Here is a 17,578-nt window from a genome sequence, read left to right on the forward strand (position 1 = left end):
CATAAAGACATGAGGGTATTCTTCCCCCCTCCATGCAGATATGAGGGTATTCTGTCCCCTCCATGCAGATATGAGGGCATCCCCTCCTCCATGCAGATATGAGGGTATCCCCTCCTCCATGAGGATATGAGGTTATTCTCCACCTCCATGCAGATATGAGGGTATTCTCCCCCTCCATGCAGATATGAGGGTATTCTCTACCCCCTCCATGCAGATGTGAGGGTATTCTGTCCCCTCCATGCAGATATGAGCGTATCCCCCCCCCCCTCCCCTCCATGCAGATATGAGGGTGTTCTCCCCCCTCCATGCTGCTGGAAGTAGTTGTGCTCTTCCTGGCCAGGAGAGGGAGGGAAGTGGGAGGAGGAGGAGGATGATGGTAATGAGAAGGAGGAGGAGGAGGAGGAGGGGGAGCCGGGAGCTGTGCGGGATTCATTCTGCTGTGGATGTGTGATAAGCAGGGGGACGGCGCACATTGTCACCCGCCGGCTTCTTCCTGCTCTGCCCGGGCTGCGGATGGGGATGATGGTGCAGGAGGCGCCCACAGGGGATGAGCTCAGCCCGCTGTCCCGGCCGGGGATGCTGTGACCGGCACCATGCACCGCCTGTGATCGGAGCGCATTGTTCTGGGATTGTGATCGCTGACAGCTCGGCTCCCCCCGCACAACATGTCGGCCAGGACGCCATTGCCGACCGTCAACGAGCGGGACACGGAGAACGTGAGTACCGGGGAGAGGAGGGAGGATGACCATCACAGGGGCCGCCATGGGTGCAGGGATGGAGGCCCGGGGATTGGCCCTTGGAGGGACAGTGTGGGGGCCCTGGGATTGGCCCATGGAGGGACAGTGTGGGGGCCCTGGGATTGGCCCATGGAGGGACAGTGTGGGGGGCCCGAGATTAGCCCATGGAGGGACAGTGTGGGGGGCCCGAGATTAGCCCATGGAGGGACAGTGTGGGGGGTGGCCCTTGGAGAGACAGTGTGAAGATCATGGCACTGGCCCTTTGGGGGGAGTAGTAGGGAGGCTCTAGGATTGGTCCTTGCAGGGACCGTGTGGATCGGTCCTTTGGAGGGTCAGTGAAGGGGTCCAGGACTTGGCCAATAGAGGGGCAGTGTAAAAGCCCAGGTATTGGTCATTAAAGGGATAGTATGAAAGTCCAGGGATCGGCCGTTTTGGAGGAACAATATTGAGCCCCTGGGATTACCGTATAGAGGGATAGTGTGGAGGCCCTGGGACTGGTCCCCTCGAATGACTGTATGGAGGTCCTTGAACTGGCCCATGAAAAGACAGTATGAATGTCTTGGTATTAACTCAAGGAGATATAGCAGGAATGTCTATGGATTGGCCCTTTGATGGGACAGTATGGAGCTCCATGAATTAACCTATTGGTGGGACAGTATGGAGTTAGGATTAACAAATGAAAGGACAGTGTGGAGGAACTGAGATTTGTCCCTTGGAAGAATAGTTTAGAGGACTTGGGATTTGGCCTTTGCAGAAAGTATGAAGGATCTGGGAACAGCTCTTGGAGGGACAGTATAAAAACTTATGAATAACCCCTGCAGTGAAGGCATGAAGGCTCTTGGAAGGAAGGTAGCTCTGGGCCTATCATTGGAGGGATAGAATGGAGGTCCTAGGACTAACCTTTGGAGGAACATTATAGAAGCTTAGGGCCTAACCCATCCAGGGACAGTATGAGAAGGTTGGGATTAATCCCTGAAGGGAAAGCATGGAGGGACTTTATAAGGTCCCTAGTATTATTCCTTGGTGAGACATTATGGGTATCCTGGGTTTTACCTTTCGAGGCACAGTTTGAAGGTCTCATGTTGTACCCATTGATTGGATACTGTGGATCTCAAAACGTAATCCTCTGGGACAGAATGGAGTCGTCATGGGAATCCCAGTGGTGGATACTATGGAGATCTTGGTGTAACCCATTGGTGGGACAGTATGTAAGCTCCATGTTTAACCTACTAGTGGGACACTATGGAGGCATGGCGGTTGACCCCTTGGTGGCACAATATGTCTTTATTATAAAAAACAATACAAATACAATTATAAAAAATATCTTTTGGTAAACCTTTGGTGTAACAGTATTCAGGCTTTACATTTACCTAGTTAAAATCTTCCTAGATTGAAGATTTGTGGTTGACCCTTTGGCATGACAGTATTAAGGCCTGGCGGATAACACTTTGCTTTTACAGTATGGCGGTGTTTTGGGGGTCTATGAACCATTGGTGAAATGGCCTCGGTGTAGCGAGCAGATGGTGACTGTCCTAACAGTAATGTGTAGTAAATTGGTGTTTTTCTTACGGTTTGGACAGTTCGATATAAATTTCTATAGTTATGGTGGACCTGTAAAAGTGATGAGAAATTTGGCCCTTGGATCGGTATCAAAATTATTGTTACAGCTGGCAACACAGTAACTGGATAGATTTACTTGACCTTCTATTTAAACAAGTTGAGTTGCGGCCGTTGTTATTGTGATTGGCTTCCACGGCTCAACCTTGGAGGTCGATGTTAGAGCTCATCTTGATGACTAGTGGTACAGACGTGATCAATACCTGACTAACCGTGAGTGGATAGAGAATGATGGTTTAGATGATATAGCCATACAGTCGTTGCATCTCTCGCATTTGGGACCATGGTGTGGTCCCCGTTACACCCCCTTGCCTGTGAGATCCATGATCCATACATCCTGTTTTTTGTGTTCTAAAAATGAACCTAAATGAATCGGAAGCTTCAGTTATTGACCTTCTCCTAAAAAAAATTCTAGTTGTCCTCCGTTCTCTGTTTACAATATTGAGCTTAATGTGACCATGAATAAGCATGCTCCGAGTACCTGATGTGCGTACTTGTTCCAGGTCAGTGACTCAGGTTTATAGAAGCCAAATCAGTATGAGGGTCTGAAAGCTGGCATTTTCCAAAGAAGGGGGTAAAAAATGGCAGCTTGTAAAATTTCTCAACAGGTTTCCTTTAGGTGCGTTGGGCTGGAAACTTCCCATTCAACCTGTTGGTGGTAATCTAACCTTTTCTTGGTAACCCTGCCTATTACCTCCTTACATCCTAGGGCGACAACACTAACTGACTATATCTATGCATGAGCAGGGTTGTCACTGTGGCCCACTGGTTTTCAAAAGTAGACCAAAGCCCGACACGTTGAGTTGACATTAATTGACTAAAAATTGTCATACACCGTGAGATATTTTCGTTGAATTTGATAAACCACTTTTTGTTTAAACTAAAGGTGTTCCTGACAAGTAATCATTGACTTGGAATGCCCAATTTTTCAAGCTCCATTCCACTTGAAGTCAACACCCTTCATACTCCAACAAGCTGATGTAAATTGATAGGGAGCACTCCTCAAATAACAGAAGCCAATGGGAATGCTTTTGCAATAACACAGTGTTGTTGGTGTTTAATGTAAACCACATGGAGCAATCCCATTGGCTGCTGGGATTGGTTGCTAGGAATGTTGTGACTGAGGCCTAGTACACGCAAGCAAAGCCTCTGCTAAATTTGAGATTTTGCTGACTTGTTTATTCAATTTTCTGGTCTGTAATTGATCAGAAATTTCAATATTGGCCCACAAGGGCCCTTCCGATCATGGATTAGACCTACAGCAAGGATTAGAGCTCCATGTTGGTTTTACTTAATTGTTTGTGTACCTGATGCAACTTCAGTTCGTTTGATCAATAGCTACCACTGTGTCCGTCTAGAAACCCCCGAATCCCATAAATAAAAGTGAAAATCCTCCCATGGTGTACCAGGCCTAAGTCAGGACCGTCAGTATTTCACCTTTTCATATATCTGACCCTATTTCTCTGGTATCTGGTTGCCATGGGTTACCAAGGCACCTTCAGTGTTTTTCTTTGTACCTTGTATTGAACAAACATGACACTTGTTGTGGGGGATCAATTTTTGGCCTGGCAGGTTTTTTTCTCCCTTTGTCCAGGTCTCAGTCTGTCCATCTCGGTCCTGTTTGCTGCAGGATTTCTGCTCTCTTTCCACCTGTCTTTCAGTTAATTTTAGCCCCGTGTGTACACTTACCCGTTCTAAGTGCTGTAGTCTGTCGGGCCTCGAAGCAGGTCGGATGGTTCCTGCGTAGTCACAGGGAAGTGATGTGTTTGCTGTAGGCCATGTGTGCACGGATATTTTGGTTGTGATACCATGAGACGGGCAGGCACAGAGCGTTTTAATGTGTTGTGCACCTCTCAATTGAAATTTTTTTTATCAATTTAAGGCTGGGTCTACACAGATGTTTATAAAAAAACATGTAAATGTTCCTACTGCATTTTCATGCACTTTTATAAGCGTTTTAAAGCTTGCCTTTAAAACGCTGAAAAACGTCTATGCGACGTTTCTCTGCGTTTTTGCTTAAAAACGCGTGAAAACACCCCATTATAATCAATAGAAGCGTTTACCCACGTTTTTGGCGTTTTCCAGCTTTAACCCAGATCCTTTGGGGATCTGAGACGTTAGACTTGGTATTACTCTCCCCGACACTACAGGTGGCAGGATGGATCAGAATGGAGGAATAACATGTTCCTAACACTTTCAATGTTCAGAAGATGATATTCTATACAGAGGAGAGGGGAATGATGGATCAGCAGGCATTCTAGTGGTATTATTATTATTATTATTAAACAGGATTTATATAGCGCCAACATATTACGCAGCGCTGTACATTAAATAGGGTATAAAAAGATAACCACCCCTGCCACTGTAGTGAGAGTAATACCAAGTCTAAAGTCTCAGATCCCCTGAGGAAGCAAATATGCGAAACGTGTCGGGTAACGAGACAAATGTACATCATTCCATATAAGATAATCCATGATCTGTCAATGAAGTGTTCCCAGGTGATGTTCTGTGAGCACACACACCTAACACAAATACTATATATGTATTAACATGTAATTATGTTTTGTTTTCACTAAAGCAATTGCCAAAAAAAAAATCCCTTTTTCTCTTCATTTCTTTTTTTCATAACCATGTTTCATTGCAATACAAATTCTTCCTGATCACAGATTTTTAATCTTTAGGTAATAAAAACACAATGTAATAATAAATAAAAAAAAATCAATTATATTTAATTTTTAATTTTCTCTGTAATAACACTGCAGCCATGCAAATCTACACTCACCCAAAACTATCCAAAAACTCAAATTCCTGTACATCTGCCTTTGCGACCTCGTAGGAGGATGTCTGGCCTCAGATCAACCATTCCGTCTCTCCTTGTCATTTTTTCCATTGCAGATTAGGAAATAAAAGCAAGCAGATTGGAACAAAAGAAAATCGTGTTGTTGCCCCTGGCGGTATTTTTTCCCCCCCCCAGATCTTGTGTTTATAAGGCATTAAAAAGGGTTAAATCTTTGTAGTCTGTGAAGCTCTTTGATTTAATGTCCGTCCCTCAGGAATGCCATGGGAGCATAATTAGCCATCGTCCTCCGTGTAGAGGCCTAATAAACCCGAATAGAAAGCAGGCCTTCCGAAGATCCGGAATGGTTAACTGGGGTGATGTAGTCAGGTATCATTTTTTGGATGAAGACCTGGACTTGAAATGTCAGGATTTGCAGTGTTATAGGTAACATCAATAAGAGTTATTTGTATCTAAGCAATACAGGAAAGGTAGGTCTGGAATTCCTCCTGATCTCACACTGCAGATATACAACTAAATCGACTGCCTCTGACCGTTCTGCCCCATGAGATTTGGTGTTGTCACCATTGTGCTGCTCATTCTTCTTGCTGGTGGCTCTTACATTGGGAAGCAAAGCTCTGCCTCTACAAAGATGTCCTCCTCTTTACAGGTACAGAACAAGGCATGGAAGTCAGTAATTGGGGAAAATACCATTTACAGAGAGACCAGAGCTCATCCATGCGTGGTCCTTTGCCCTCTAATTGCCTTTTTTTTGGGGGGGGGGGGGGGGGGAATAGAGCTTTCATAGTTCATCAGTTACCCTAAACGTTGGCTGGAAATCATGAATGTCCATTTAGGAGCAGTTCATATTTTGAGTTTACAGAATTTTGAGAGTGAAAAACCCTTCCTATTTGTTGTTGGGTTGTTATCCATGGACCCACAAACTAGCTTTGATACCATTATTTCCAAGCAGTTGACTTTTCCTGTTGGACTACACATGTGCAATGGTTCCCGTCCTATAATCGGATCAGGACTGATATTGGACGAGAATCTTGCGTTTGCACAGTGCCTGTCGTCCATCGCCCGAGATACTGTCTTGGCAGATCCATGGACGATTAATGATCATAATGAAAGTGAAGGGGGGAGAGAGTGCAGTGGGGTGGCACTTTCTCCCCCCCCCCCCCATAGAGCAGAATGGCGCTGTATGTACAGCACTTGTTCTTGCATCGTGCAGTTGTTTATAGTTGAAAAGGATCGTGAAAGATCCTTTCCATTGACAAATATTGCACATGTACAAATATTGTACATAGCCTTTAGAGATCTGAGATTGGTAATGGTTGACTAGTTTAGCAAATGGCCACTGGCAGGGTTGATAAAAAAAAATGCTGTGTTATCGGCCCACAGGAGACTTAATCTTTTCAGCCCTTATATAGCAAAAATGGCCTCTGTAAGCACAGTGTGCATTATCTGCAGATAAGAGAAGAAAACCTTGCAAGTATTGTACATTTGACACACCAACATAGACGTGAACTGTGTGATTTGTAAAAGAGTTTTTAGTAATATTGGGGGATTCACCAACATTCAGTTTACTTCTTTTGGCAGTGTTCAACCCAGAAATTGTTTTAAGCTGTGTGGAGACACATTAAGGCAGGTGTCGGCCCCTGTGTTGTGACCCAACTTATCAGTAACCACCCAAAAGCAGCCGGGTGGTTACTGAAAAGTGCCAGGTGGTGCACCCGGCTAAAAGTGGCTGGGGAGAACACTGCTTGGGGTCTTGTAAGTTATGGTTTGTTTGTGAAACACCCCCAGTGAAGGAATCCTCAAGGGTTGGCTTGCCTTCTAAGATGGTATGACACTCTTGCTGGTGGATACATAGAAATGATGCACACCAGCCATCTTGCTTTGGGGTGCTCCATGAAGTCCAAAACTAAAACAGCCCGCTGGTCCCAAAAAATGAACAAAGCCACACGACTTGCCTATCTGTATTCCGTTGCAGGGTGCTGCCATCTTCCTTCTTTTTTTCCCACCCAGAAATGATCCTTGGACATCTTGATTGGCTTTGCTGGGACTCTCACACCTATGTTCATTCATCCGTGGCACATAAAAACATACATGCTCAGCTTCTTCATCAGAAAAATGGAGCCCTCAGGCACATAAGACACAATATTGCAGAGGGGTATTACCTGTCCCTTTCAGCATTATTGTCCTGCACGATCAAGCATTTGTAAAAGTAACTTTAGGGAAATCAATGCACACATTAGCACATGACCACTTTGTGCCAATCTGGGGAGCAGTGCCCTTTTGTGCTGCAAGGCCAAAAGTACAAACTATGAAGACCTTGTTCTTAGCCTGTCCATTGCCTTTATTATTATTATCATCCAGTATTTATATAGCGCCGGCATATTGCGTAGCGCTGTACAAAGCCCAAAGTCATGTCATTAGCTATTCATCAAAAGGAGCTCACAATCCAATGTCCCTGCCATTGTCATGTAATTTCCAGTCTAAGGTAAATTTTTAGGGGGAAGCCAATTAACCTAACTGCATGTTTTTGGAATGAGTACCCAGAGGAAACCCACGCAAACACCGGGAGAACCTGCAAACTCCATGCAGATAGTGGCTTGGCCAAGATTTGAACCTGGGACCTAGCGATCCAAAGGCCAGAGTGCCCTAGCTTTTTGGCTTTCTCTTCATGCTTCATTATGAAAAACAAAAAGTGTCAGATCATGCCTGAGAAAAGAACAGATGTGTGAATCTAGACTTGCACATTTTCTTTTTTTTAATTTGATTGCTGTGCACAAGAAAAATTAAAGCATCGGCCCCACGTGTACAAGGGCCTGGCGCTGCTCCTTCCGTTCTGTATTCTTCTCTTTGTTCCAAGGTGCTGTGCAAAAATGACATCACTCTGCTTATCTGTCCCTGGAATTCCTGCCTGCATTTCAGCCATCAAGTACCTGCAAGACTGTTTAGCCTCATTCTCTCACCGTGACGGGGAGGGGTGATGGAGTGCGTACTTTGCGGCTCTACGTGGAAATTATAGGATTTGGCGTCGATGGGGATTTATGACAAGAATCCTCAAATTACACTCTTAGCTGTTGCGTCGTAGCAGATGTGTTTGTTTTCAAGGCCTTGCTTGCGATGATGCCAGAATTATCCGAAGGCCTTATTGGCGATGTTGTGAGACCTCCGGCTGTGACCAAAATGACCACTGTGTTTGATCAACACTTAACCTATATAATATTGTATATTCAATTGTAACGTTTTGCATATTTTTTTATAAAGTATATAGAAAAATCTAAATTTTTTTCTGTATTTACTTAAGTTGCAGAAAATTGCCTTAAAATAGATCCAAACCCAGTCACTGAAATGTCATGCAAGTTTTAACTGCAGCTTTCTATAAAATAACAACTGGTAATCATGCAATCAAGGTTCTTGACACTTCCTGTTAAAGGATGACAACCTTCTAATTATTCTTCAGTGTTATCCCTGTGCCATGTGTGAAGGCTCAAGAACTGCTTTGCTGAACCCCGATCCAAAATATAAATTGTACTGTAAATTTTATGTGCATTAGCATTTTCATTGTTGATACATTTTTCTGCAACCCACACAATAGCCGTAGCATATTGCCACCTTGCGCTGCCACTGTAGCCATTGAAAGCAGCCGTCACGTTTTGGAAACACTGTATATAAGTTACTCTACAGTGATGAAATAATAATGTAAGTGCCTTGCACTCACATGCAAACCCTGCTTTCCTACAATGTAAAGCAAGATATGATACGCAATGTGGTGGGTTGCAGTGACCTTTATTTTTAATGGTTCTCCAGTGCATCTGTAGCATGCCACAACACACAGAGCCCATCCGTGCTTTTGAATTTTTTCCCCCTTTTGGCTAAATGAGCTGTCTTAATGCAATGCAATACACCATGCAAATAGCACGTTAATGCAACTTACCCTGCCTGAATTGGCCTTTATTTAGCTTGGATTATTACATAAGGCTTAAAGGATAACTTCACTTCCATGCACAGTGTTGTTGTCCTGTGTATGATTGCACCCTCTGGAAGCCAGAGCCGAGCCGAGTAACTTTTCCATTTATTTTTGGGGCAATGTTTTAAAGGTGGCAGGGTAGCCATTTCCCGGGAAGGTCCAGCTCCTTCCGATGTACCCCGATACATTTTAATTGTGCAAAATCATGTTAGAATGTGCAGCTCAGTTTTTTTGTGCACACCGGGGCAACTTATTGGTGTGAACTGAAGCCACAGGACATCTGCAAATTATTGTCTTGCTTTGTTCTTAGGTTTTGGTGTGTGTTGTGCAGCGTTACCCAACGCTGCTGCTATAAATGGGATCAGTCTTCAACAAAAACTAGGTCAGACTTTTTTCCTAAAAGTTTTAAATCAATACTTGATTCTAAAAAAAACAGTCTCCAAGGTGTCCTTACCCCTATGGTAGGCATATAATCCTGCAGTGATGATGTGACTGGTGCAGTGTCCTCTGTTAAAGCACTGCAAAATATGTTGCCGTCATATACTATGACATTTTTGTGGTTGGCCTGATGCAGGCTTTGATCCCTTGCAAAATTTAGTTTTGAGCCATACTTATATAGTATGAGAATTTCACGCAGAGTGTCTGCAGGCAATCCCCATCCATAAATCATCCACTGACTGTCTAATGGAGCGCTGCACAAACTTTTCCTGGCTAGAAAAACACCAGACACTGATGGAAGAGAGGAAGCACGCAAGTGACTAGAAACTGCCTGAAGGCAGGTACTCGTTCCTGTTCCGGAGCTGTATGTATAAAAGGGCTGCAGAGGTATTTTACACAACTCCCACATTCATCTGTCTGGGTGTCGGACAGGTGGGATTGGTCAGTGTTGGGAAAGTCCTGTGCAGGTGGGATGGGAACTTGTTTAGGTGATATGAGAAAATAGTTTTTGGCTCAAGTATGAACCTGTGAGTCTGGCAGGAGCAAATATTACCTTTTCTATTGACTCCAAGCAAGTTCTGCTGCCTTCTTCTCTTCCCTTGAATTGTTAAAGCAGAATGACTTAGAGATAAGCCCATTACTGTGCTGCTTCTCTTCCACTGTCCAGTTTGGGTGGTGAGGAACAGATCCATGATAACCTGGATTGAAAATGTATTCAGTGATGCCGCCAGTCATTAAACCTGGCTAATAAGTACAACCTGGATTGAAGGAGAGCATCACAGCAATAGCTGCTTTATTTGATCAGTAATAGGTTTTTATACTACTATTGAATTTTCCTTCAATATTCTTTAGTTTATTATGCAAGATAATGGTTCTGAAAGGAGCTAGTGTATTGCAAAGCCGTGATTCAGACCTGGATCACAATGATCACTTCTCCAAAGGGACTCTGAATTGCTAAACAGTGTAATGCTATAATCGGGAACTGGTGAAGGTAGAACTGAACAGTGGGATTGTTCATTGTATCAGTAAATGAGATCCTTTATTTTATGGACTCATACTATTTCACAGTGTGGTTTCAGTGGAGCGGTTAGCAAGGTGCCAGTCACCGGGATCCTCGTAGGAGTGCTTGTTCCCTCCAGGAATCTAAACCTGTCCTAATACATAGATAATAAAGCAGCTCAAGAATGCCTCTACTGCTATCCCCTGAACAGCCACAATCGTGCAGTGCCAATATCTGACCGACAAAAATGTAGAATCTAAAGTTAAGTTGAAGTGCCAATACCCAGCCGGACAAAAAGTAGAATCCAGAATAACATAGTGCTATTATATGGCCAACCAAATAGTTGAATAAAATATCTGACCAGCCAAAAGGTAGAAATCAAGATTGTGCCGAAACATGGCCAGCCAAAAGGTGGAATTCAATGTTGTCCAGTGCCGATATCTGGACGGCCCAAATGTGGAATTCAAAGTCTTCCAGTGCCAATATCTGGCCGGGTCAAAGGTGGAATCCAAACCTATGCACATCTAAGATGTTGGCATCCTGAATGTGAGTCCACGTTGAGTGGTCACCATACAGCATGGTATCCAGGACATTGGCTTTATCAAGGGCAGTACTTGGTGAATGGTTGTGTGGCTTTGCTTCAAATTTCTGCATTCTTCTTCCTACCTAGAACATATAATATTAGTCATACTGGCCTTTTTATTATTAGATTGCAAGCTCCTGATGCAAATAATGTGTTTATTGTGTCAGTTATACACTTAGCTGCATAAATAAATACAAAATGCTGCTGAGTCTACCTTCCCTTTACATGTGCTGATCAGTAGTCTGTGCCAAACCTTTCAGTGTGGAAATAAACGAGCAGCGGCGATGAGATATTAATGACTCCGTCAGATTTTACATGTCGAATGAGGGCTTTGTGGTTTTCTTACTCTCTGAAGCTAAGTGACAGATCTGCTTGTTTTTCTCCAATGTTCCATGATGAGTAGACCTGAAATTCTGCCTATCGCTCAGAATATCCTACTCTTCCTGTACTTCTTCTCTGTAGGTTTGTAAAACATGAATTTGGCACAGCTATAAAACTCTGCTGGTATGAGCTTTTTTTCTTTCTTTTTTTGTTGCTTTATAAAGAACTCCTGGCTGAAAAAATCTATTGTAAAGTCAGCAAATGATTAATATATTGGACACCGCAATATCATTCTTGTACTTCTGTGTGGTATGCTACTAGATTATGGCAGGTAGTAGAGGTGGGCAGGGAGCTGTACATAGCTTCCTGAAAACATCACAGCACCCGGCCTTAGCCTGCAATAGTCGATATTCCTAGGCAGTGTGCATTTGTGTGCAGGTATAGGTAAAGTCCACATCAGTGGGTGTTGCTGGGGGGACTGCATTTTTATGCAGACTGCTTCAAAACATTCCTACACCATATTCTCCCTAGAAATCTTTTTAAGCTGGGTGGGGAAAATGGTGTAAGTGGGTGGCAGTCCCTGTATTGTAACATAGCTTATCCATAACCACACAAAAACAGCCGGGAGGTTACCGAAAAGTACTGGGTCGTGCACCCAGCTAAGAGGGGCTGGGGAGAACACTCCCTGCGTCCGATGTCAACCCTCTGTATTTAAAAGAGAGAAAATCTAATGAACGTAGGGGCGGTGGGAAGGAAATAGCTGGACGATACTGGACACCGCCCAGCCAAAAAATGAGGTAGGCACTATCTGACATGCTGCAGCTTCTAATGCACATTGGAAGAAACTTGCGGTCTGCAGTGAAATTAGAGTAAGTAGTTTCAGTCCAGCAGCGAAATCTGTACAATTGTGCAAGGCCGGAGGACAGATTTAATATATTTTTATGTTCAGTCAATGCAAGCACCTGAAATTGTCCTAGCTTTAGCCTCCTACAGTTTCTATATGGTGGACCTCAAATTGGAAAAAAGCAGAAGCAGCACAAGGAAAGTGTGCTGCAGTAGTCATATCCTAACGAGACATGCTGATAGGAGCAGAGTTGAAGAGACGTGCAACTTCTATTTGAAATCATGCTAGTTGAATGTAATACCTAAAATTCCTGTGCATTACCCTCCCACAATCCTCTGCACTGCAACCTCCTGGCAGAAATGTATGTATGGTGCGTCTTGCATTGCACAGTGCTGTTCTTTTTGCATGTTTCAGCCTTTTGGAACTGCGTTTATCTAGGCAGCTGACAGTAGTGGGCTACATGTAGGCACATTAGTGAGCACATTAGGGCTTTAGCTGGAGGGATGATACTCATTCATTGTCCAATAAACAGAAGGGGGACACTGAAAAATTTAGTGGGGTGCAGTGACATCCTATTCATAAGCCTGGCTGTATAGGATTAGTAGTGCTCCCCCAGCTTGTTTTAGCCGGGCGCACCACCTGGCACTTTTCTGTGACCACCCGGCTGTTATTGGGCTGTTACTGAGAACTTGGATTACACTACACAGACTGCCACCCGCCTACAGCTTCTTTCCATCCAGCTAAAAAAGAAATTCTGGGGAAAATCTTGCAAATTGCATAGAATTCAGTTTAAATCACATGTTAGCAATGCACAAATGGCATTCAGCTATATTGCACAGCGTGATTTTCTTTCTGTTCACTTTACATTCACTGGGCCGATCTATAAATACTCTGCAGCTGTTTCTCCCTATGGAAACTGGAGCTGAATAGGGGTCTTGGTAACTCTGACCTATGAGCTGAGTCAAGTCCTTGACACTTCGCAGTATTTGATAATCCCCATACCCTGTAAGGATAAAACCATTTACATGCCAGGTTTCTCAGCGGCCATGTCCGTATGTCTTTTCTGTTTGCCATATGTCATTAACTACAGAAATCACAGGTTTTATTTAATTTGTATCAACATTTTTTCATCTAACATAGAACAGTCTGGAATAAAAATTTAAAAATAATGTTTGCAAAGGGCTCAGCACTATTTACATGCATGTATGTTTTACCTGTCCAAAGAATTGTAACTCTACTTGGCCATTCTTGTGGTTCAGAGGTGGTTGCATGACTGCATGGTTGTAAAAGTGATTCTGTGCATTTTCAATGAAGTGATCCATTCGCTCTCTAATAAATACCTACCTTGCGGTCACTCACCTGCTCTGCTAGAAGTGAATGCCCTATGAATGGCGATTAGTAGCTCACATAGGGCTATGAGCTGCCCTTTCATAACATCTGTTTGGCTCATTGCTGTCACATTCTCCATTCTTGTCTTTTCAAGGAAAACATTTCCGTGAGGGTGTATATGTGCTCCTAGGTAAGGGATTGAACCTAACCTGAAGCTTTTCCCTTACAGTGACCCTGTTGATAAAATTAATTTAGAATAATTAAATTGCCTATCCTACTTTCAGCATTGCCATTCCAACCAGATTCAACTTCCTGAAAAATCATTATCAGGATCTTTGGCCCCACTACTGTGCTGTGCAGTCCCTACCACTGGCCCCGGTTTAGCTACAGGACACAGTAGAAACATAGGTGTCAGCTGATCGAATCCTTAAGTGTGGTAGGGGGACCAAGCATTGAACTCTCCCATGTTGGATGCTGAAGACTGTTCAGCATTTGCAGCCCTTGACCACATTGGTAGGGTAAAAAAATATAATTTATAAGGTTGATTTACCAAGCAAAATGCCCATTTGTTTTAAGCAATAGATGGGTAAAGACCCACAATAGCTAGTGATTGGATAAACATAGAGTAATGTTATTATTAAACAACATTTATATAGCACTAATATATTACGCAGTGCTGTACATTAGGGGTTGCAAATGACAGATGAATACAGACAATGACACAGGAGGCTGCCCTGAAGAGCTTACAATCTAGGAAGTGGGGGAAGTATCACACAATAGGAGGTGAGAAAGGTCAAAAGACAGAAAAAGATGGATAGGGTGAGGAAGATTATTCCAGAGAGTTGGGGCAGCTCTAGAAAAGTCTTGGAGCTGTTCGTATGATGAGGTTATGGGTGAGGAAGTCAGTAGGTCATTGGAGGAGTGAAGAGCGCCGCTAGGGGGGGGGGGATTTTTCTGTCAGATCAGAAAGGTAGCTGGGGTAAGAACTGTGGAGGAATTTGAGTATCCGAATATAGATGGGGTCACCCCTCTTTTCTCCCCTTCAGCAAGCATGTTCATGGGTATATACCTCTACGAGGTGGTGGATCCCCGATAATACTAAAGAATGCTACTGTATCTATTGAGGGGTATGTAGACCACATTACCCAACAAGTTGTACCGGTTCTTCTATTCCCCTATGGAAGGCTTTCTAAATTGGTTTATAAATGACCATCTGCTGAATACGTTTTCCCCCCCTCGGAGCTAGTGGAGTTTTATATATAGGGCAGGCCATATAGCGCATTCTGCTCGGCCCAGGCTTGGGATGATTGGAATGTACCCCCCTCCCCAGCTATCCAGACATATGGCCTGTTGTGACAGCTCCAGTGTGTTGTAGCTTTTCCGCCTGTCCCTAGTAAGGAGCTGACGTTGTACCTATTCCAGCAAGCGGTGAGCTCATGGCGCTGGTATGCAATGAGTTCAGGCCCGGAGATCTCGGCTACTGGAAAAGGATCTTTTGGCTGGAGGATAAAGCAATGGGGGCAGCAGATGATCCCTCTCCTTGGGGCAGCTGGAAACACATTGAGGAATGTATGCTGCCTGCAAGTCTGGCCTCTGAAATCCATTATTCCTTTATGACTTGTTTTCTTTTCCCATTGCACATTTCGAGTTGCATTTTGTGGCCTTTTTGGGTTCTATTGGCTGCTGAAGCTCATGTATTCACCTAGATTTTGAGGACCTTTTTCTGCTGACCTTTAGCAGGTTGTTAGGACAACTTGGGGCCAACCAGAAGTCCTGGATAAATTTGTGTTGTTTTTTTTTTTCTTTAGGGGTGTAGTGTGCTCTTGTTCGGTAGATTGCCCATCTTTTCCCAGAGAAAGCCAGTGACCCCCTAGTAGGGATTCCTAACCCAATAACACATTGGGGATTTAGGCTGTGTACACACGTGCAATAATTTACGCTGTAAAGGATCCTTAACAATTCTTTCCAATGACAAGACTGCACGATGCATGAACGAGTGCTGTACATACGGCGCAATTCTGCTCTATAGAAAAGGGAGAGGGAGAACGTCTGGGAGGGACCCCGCTGCGCCCTCTCCCCTTTACTTTTATTACGGTCATTCATCGTTTGTGGATCAGCCAGGTCAAATCCATGAATGACAAGCACTGTACACATGCCAGATTCTCGTCCGATATCAGCCCTGAAGCGATTATCGGATGAGAATTCTCTGAGGTGTGTACGTAGCCTTAGGAGTAGAACCATCCACAATGGCCCATGGTAAGGTTTCCATCTTTTATAGTACAATAACTTGTATGTTGTCTATATTTTAGTGTGGTATAGAAAACCAAAAAAAAAAAAAAAAAAATTTATTACCTCCTTTTTGGTTACTTCACACCACAAGGGAGATTTCTCTTCACTTCCTGTCCTCAAGACACAATAGGAAATCTGTCTAAACTCAACAAAAGTTTTGTCACAAAGTTGTCCCCCAGTTGAAGGATTTTCCCTCATCGTGGTCACTGATGACTTCTCAAATTGATGGCTTTTCTCTAACTTCCGGTCTTGGGGACGTTCTTGGCTATGGACGGGAGGAGGAATTAGTAACCCGCTTGGGTATTTTGGTGCTTCCCTGGATTCCTTACACCTCTCTGTTATGGTGACTAAGATAAGTGATGCAGTTTTCTCCCCGGCCTTTTTTAGCTGGGTGCACCATCCGGCACTTTAAAGTAACCACCCACCTACAATTTTTTTTTTTCCCACCCAGCTTATAAAATATTTCAGGGTTGAACACTGATGGGTAATCTAAAATGTAACCATCATTAGAAGAGAAGATGTATAGAAATCTTTCAATGGGGTGCAACTGGTGAGGTATATTCAAATTACCTTCAAACTGGGGAGATTTCTTTTTATTTTCAGCTTTCTTTCCAGTGAAAGTGAGGAAATACGAAAATAAAGAGTCGGACTTTAGAAGAGTTTAATAGATCTCCAATGTCTCTACAAAGAGTACCTGTCCCTCCATATATGCAATCACATAACAGGCCTGTCATGTAGCCTTGAATTGCACATGTGAATGTGTTGCATGTTTGTTTTTTTTCTTCTTTCTTTGAGCTTTGCATTATGCACTTTAAGACCAATATATAGAATTTCACCACTGTGATGATTATAGGTTACGCAAAGGGTTCAGGCTACTGCTAATCTCCGTCATTATCTATGTTCTGTGTATTACCGTACATTATCTACGGACCTTGCAAACATTCTTCAACAACATACAAAATGATACTGCATTTAGCTGTCACATAGCATAAAATCTACAACATTTGAAAGTGTGGAATACACAATCTTTCCTGAATACTTTTGACATTTATTATGTGTTTGTATACACTGCACTGTACAGAGACTGTAATCATGTCACCATCTGTTCCTCAGAAGAGCTTACAATCTAATGGCCCTCCTATAGCCCAAGGGCAATTTTGGGGAAAGCCAATTATCCTTCCAGTATATTTTTGAGATGTGCAAATAACTGGAGTGTCCAGAGAAAACATACACCCACCATTCAGATATTGACATTCTGTGGTTGTATGCTGCACAATCACCTGGTTCTTTTCAGTAAGCACCCGGCAGTTTTTGGGTGGTTGCTGAAAATTTGGCTCACAATACAGGGGCTGCCACCCACCTACAGCTTCTTCCCACCCAAAAGGCAATAATACTGCTGCAGATTTCAAGCTATTTCAAGTGGCCCTACCACTAAATGCAACACTGAAAACACATACATGCAGTCTGTTTTACCTAACTAAAGAATTTTCATTTTAATTTTGGTAATTTATACATCTTGCCACAGTATACACCCAAAAGGATGACCACACCTTTTTCTATAAGAAGATTGCAGTGTTCTCCCCAGCACCTTTTTGCAGGGTGCACCACCCGGCACTTTTCAGCAACCATCCGGCTGTTTTTGGAAGGTTACTGATAAGTTGG

At 43.4% G+C, this 17,578-nt stretch overlaps 1 protein-coding gene across 3 annotated transcripts in view; it reads left to right on the plus strand.

The window, feature by feature from the left end:
- The first annotated feature begins 418 nt into the window (after positions 1–418).
- The window catches only part of MARK1 (microtubule affinity regulating kinase 1), an 84,845-nt gene continuing 67,685 nt past the window's right edge, over positions 419–17,578 (plus strand). The window contains exon 1 of one of the 3 annotated variants that reach the window (XM_072409885.1): positions 419–716. In XM_072409885.1, the coding sequence (XP_072265986.1) occupies positions 666–716 (51 nt within the window). In that variant the 5' untranslated portion in view covers positions 419–665. The remainder of the gene's footprint in view (positions 717–17,578) is intronic. The other 2 variants (XM_072409884.1, XM_072409883.1) reach the window with 2 other exon arrangements.

The sequence above is a fragment of the Pyxicephalus adspersus genome, chromosome 4 (genome assembly GCF_032062135.1).
Source record: "Pyxicephalus adspersus chromosome 4, UCB_Pads_2.0, whole genome shotgun sequence".
NCBI lineage: Eukaryota > Metazoa > Chordata > Amphibia > Anura > Pyxicephalidae > Pyxicephalus > Pyxicephalus adspersus.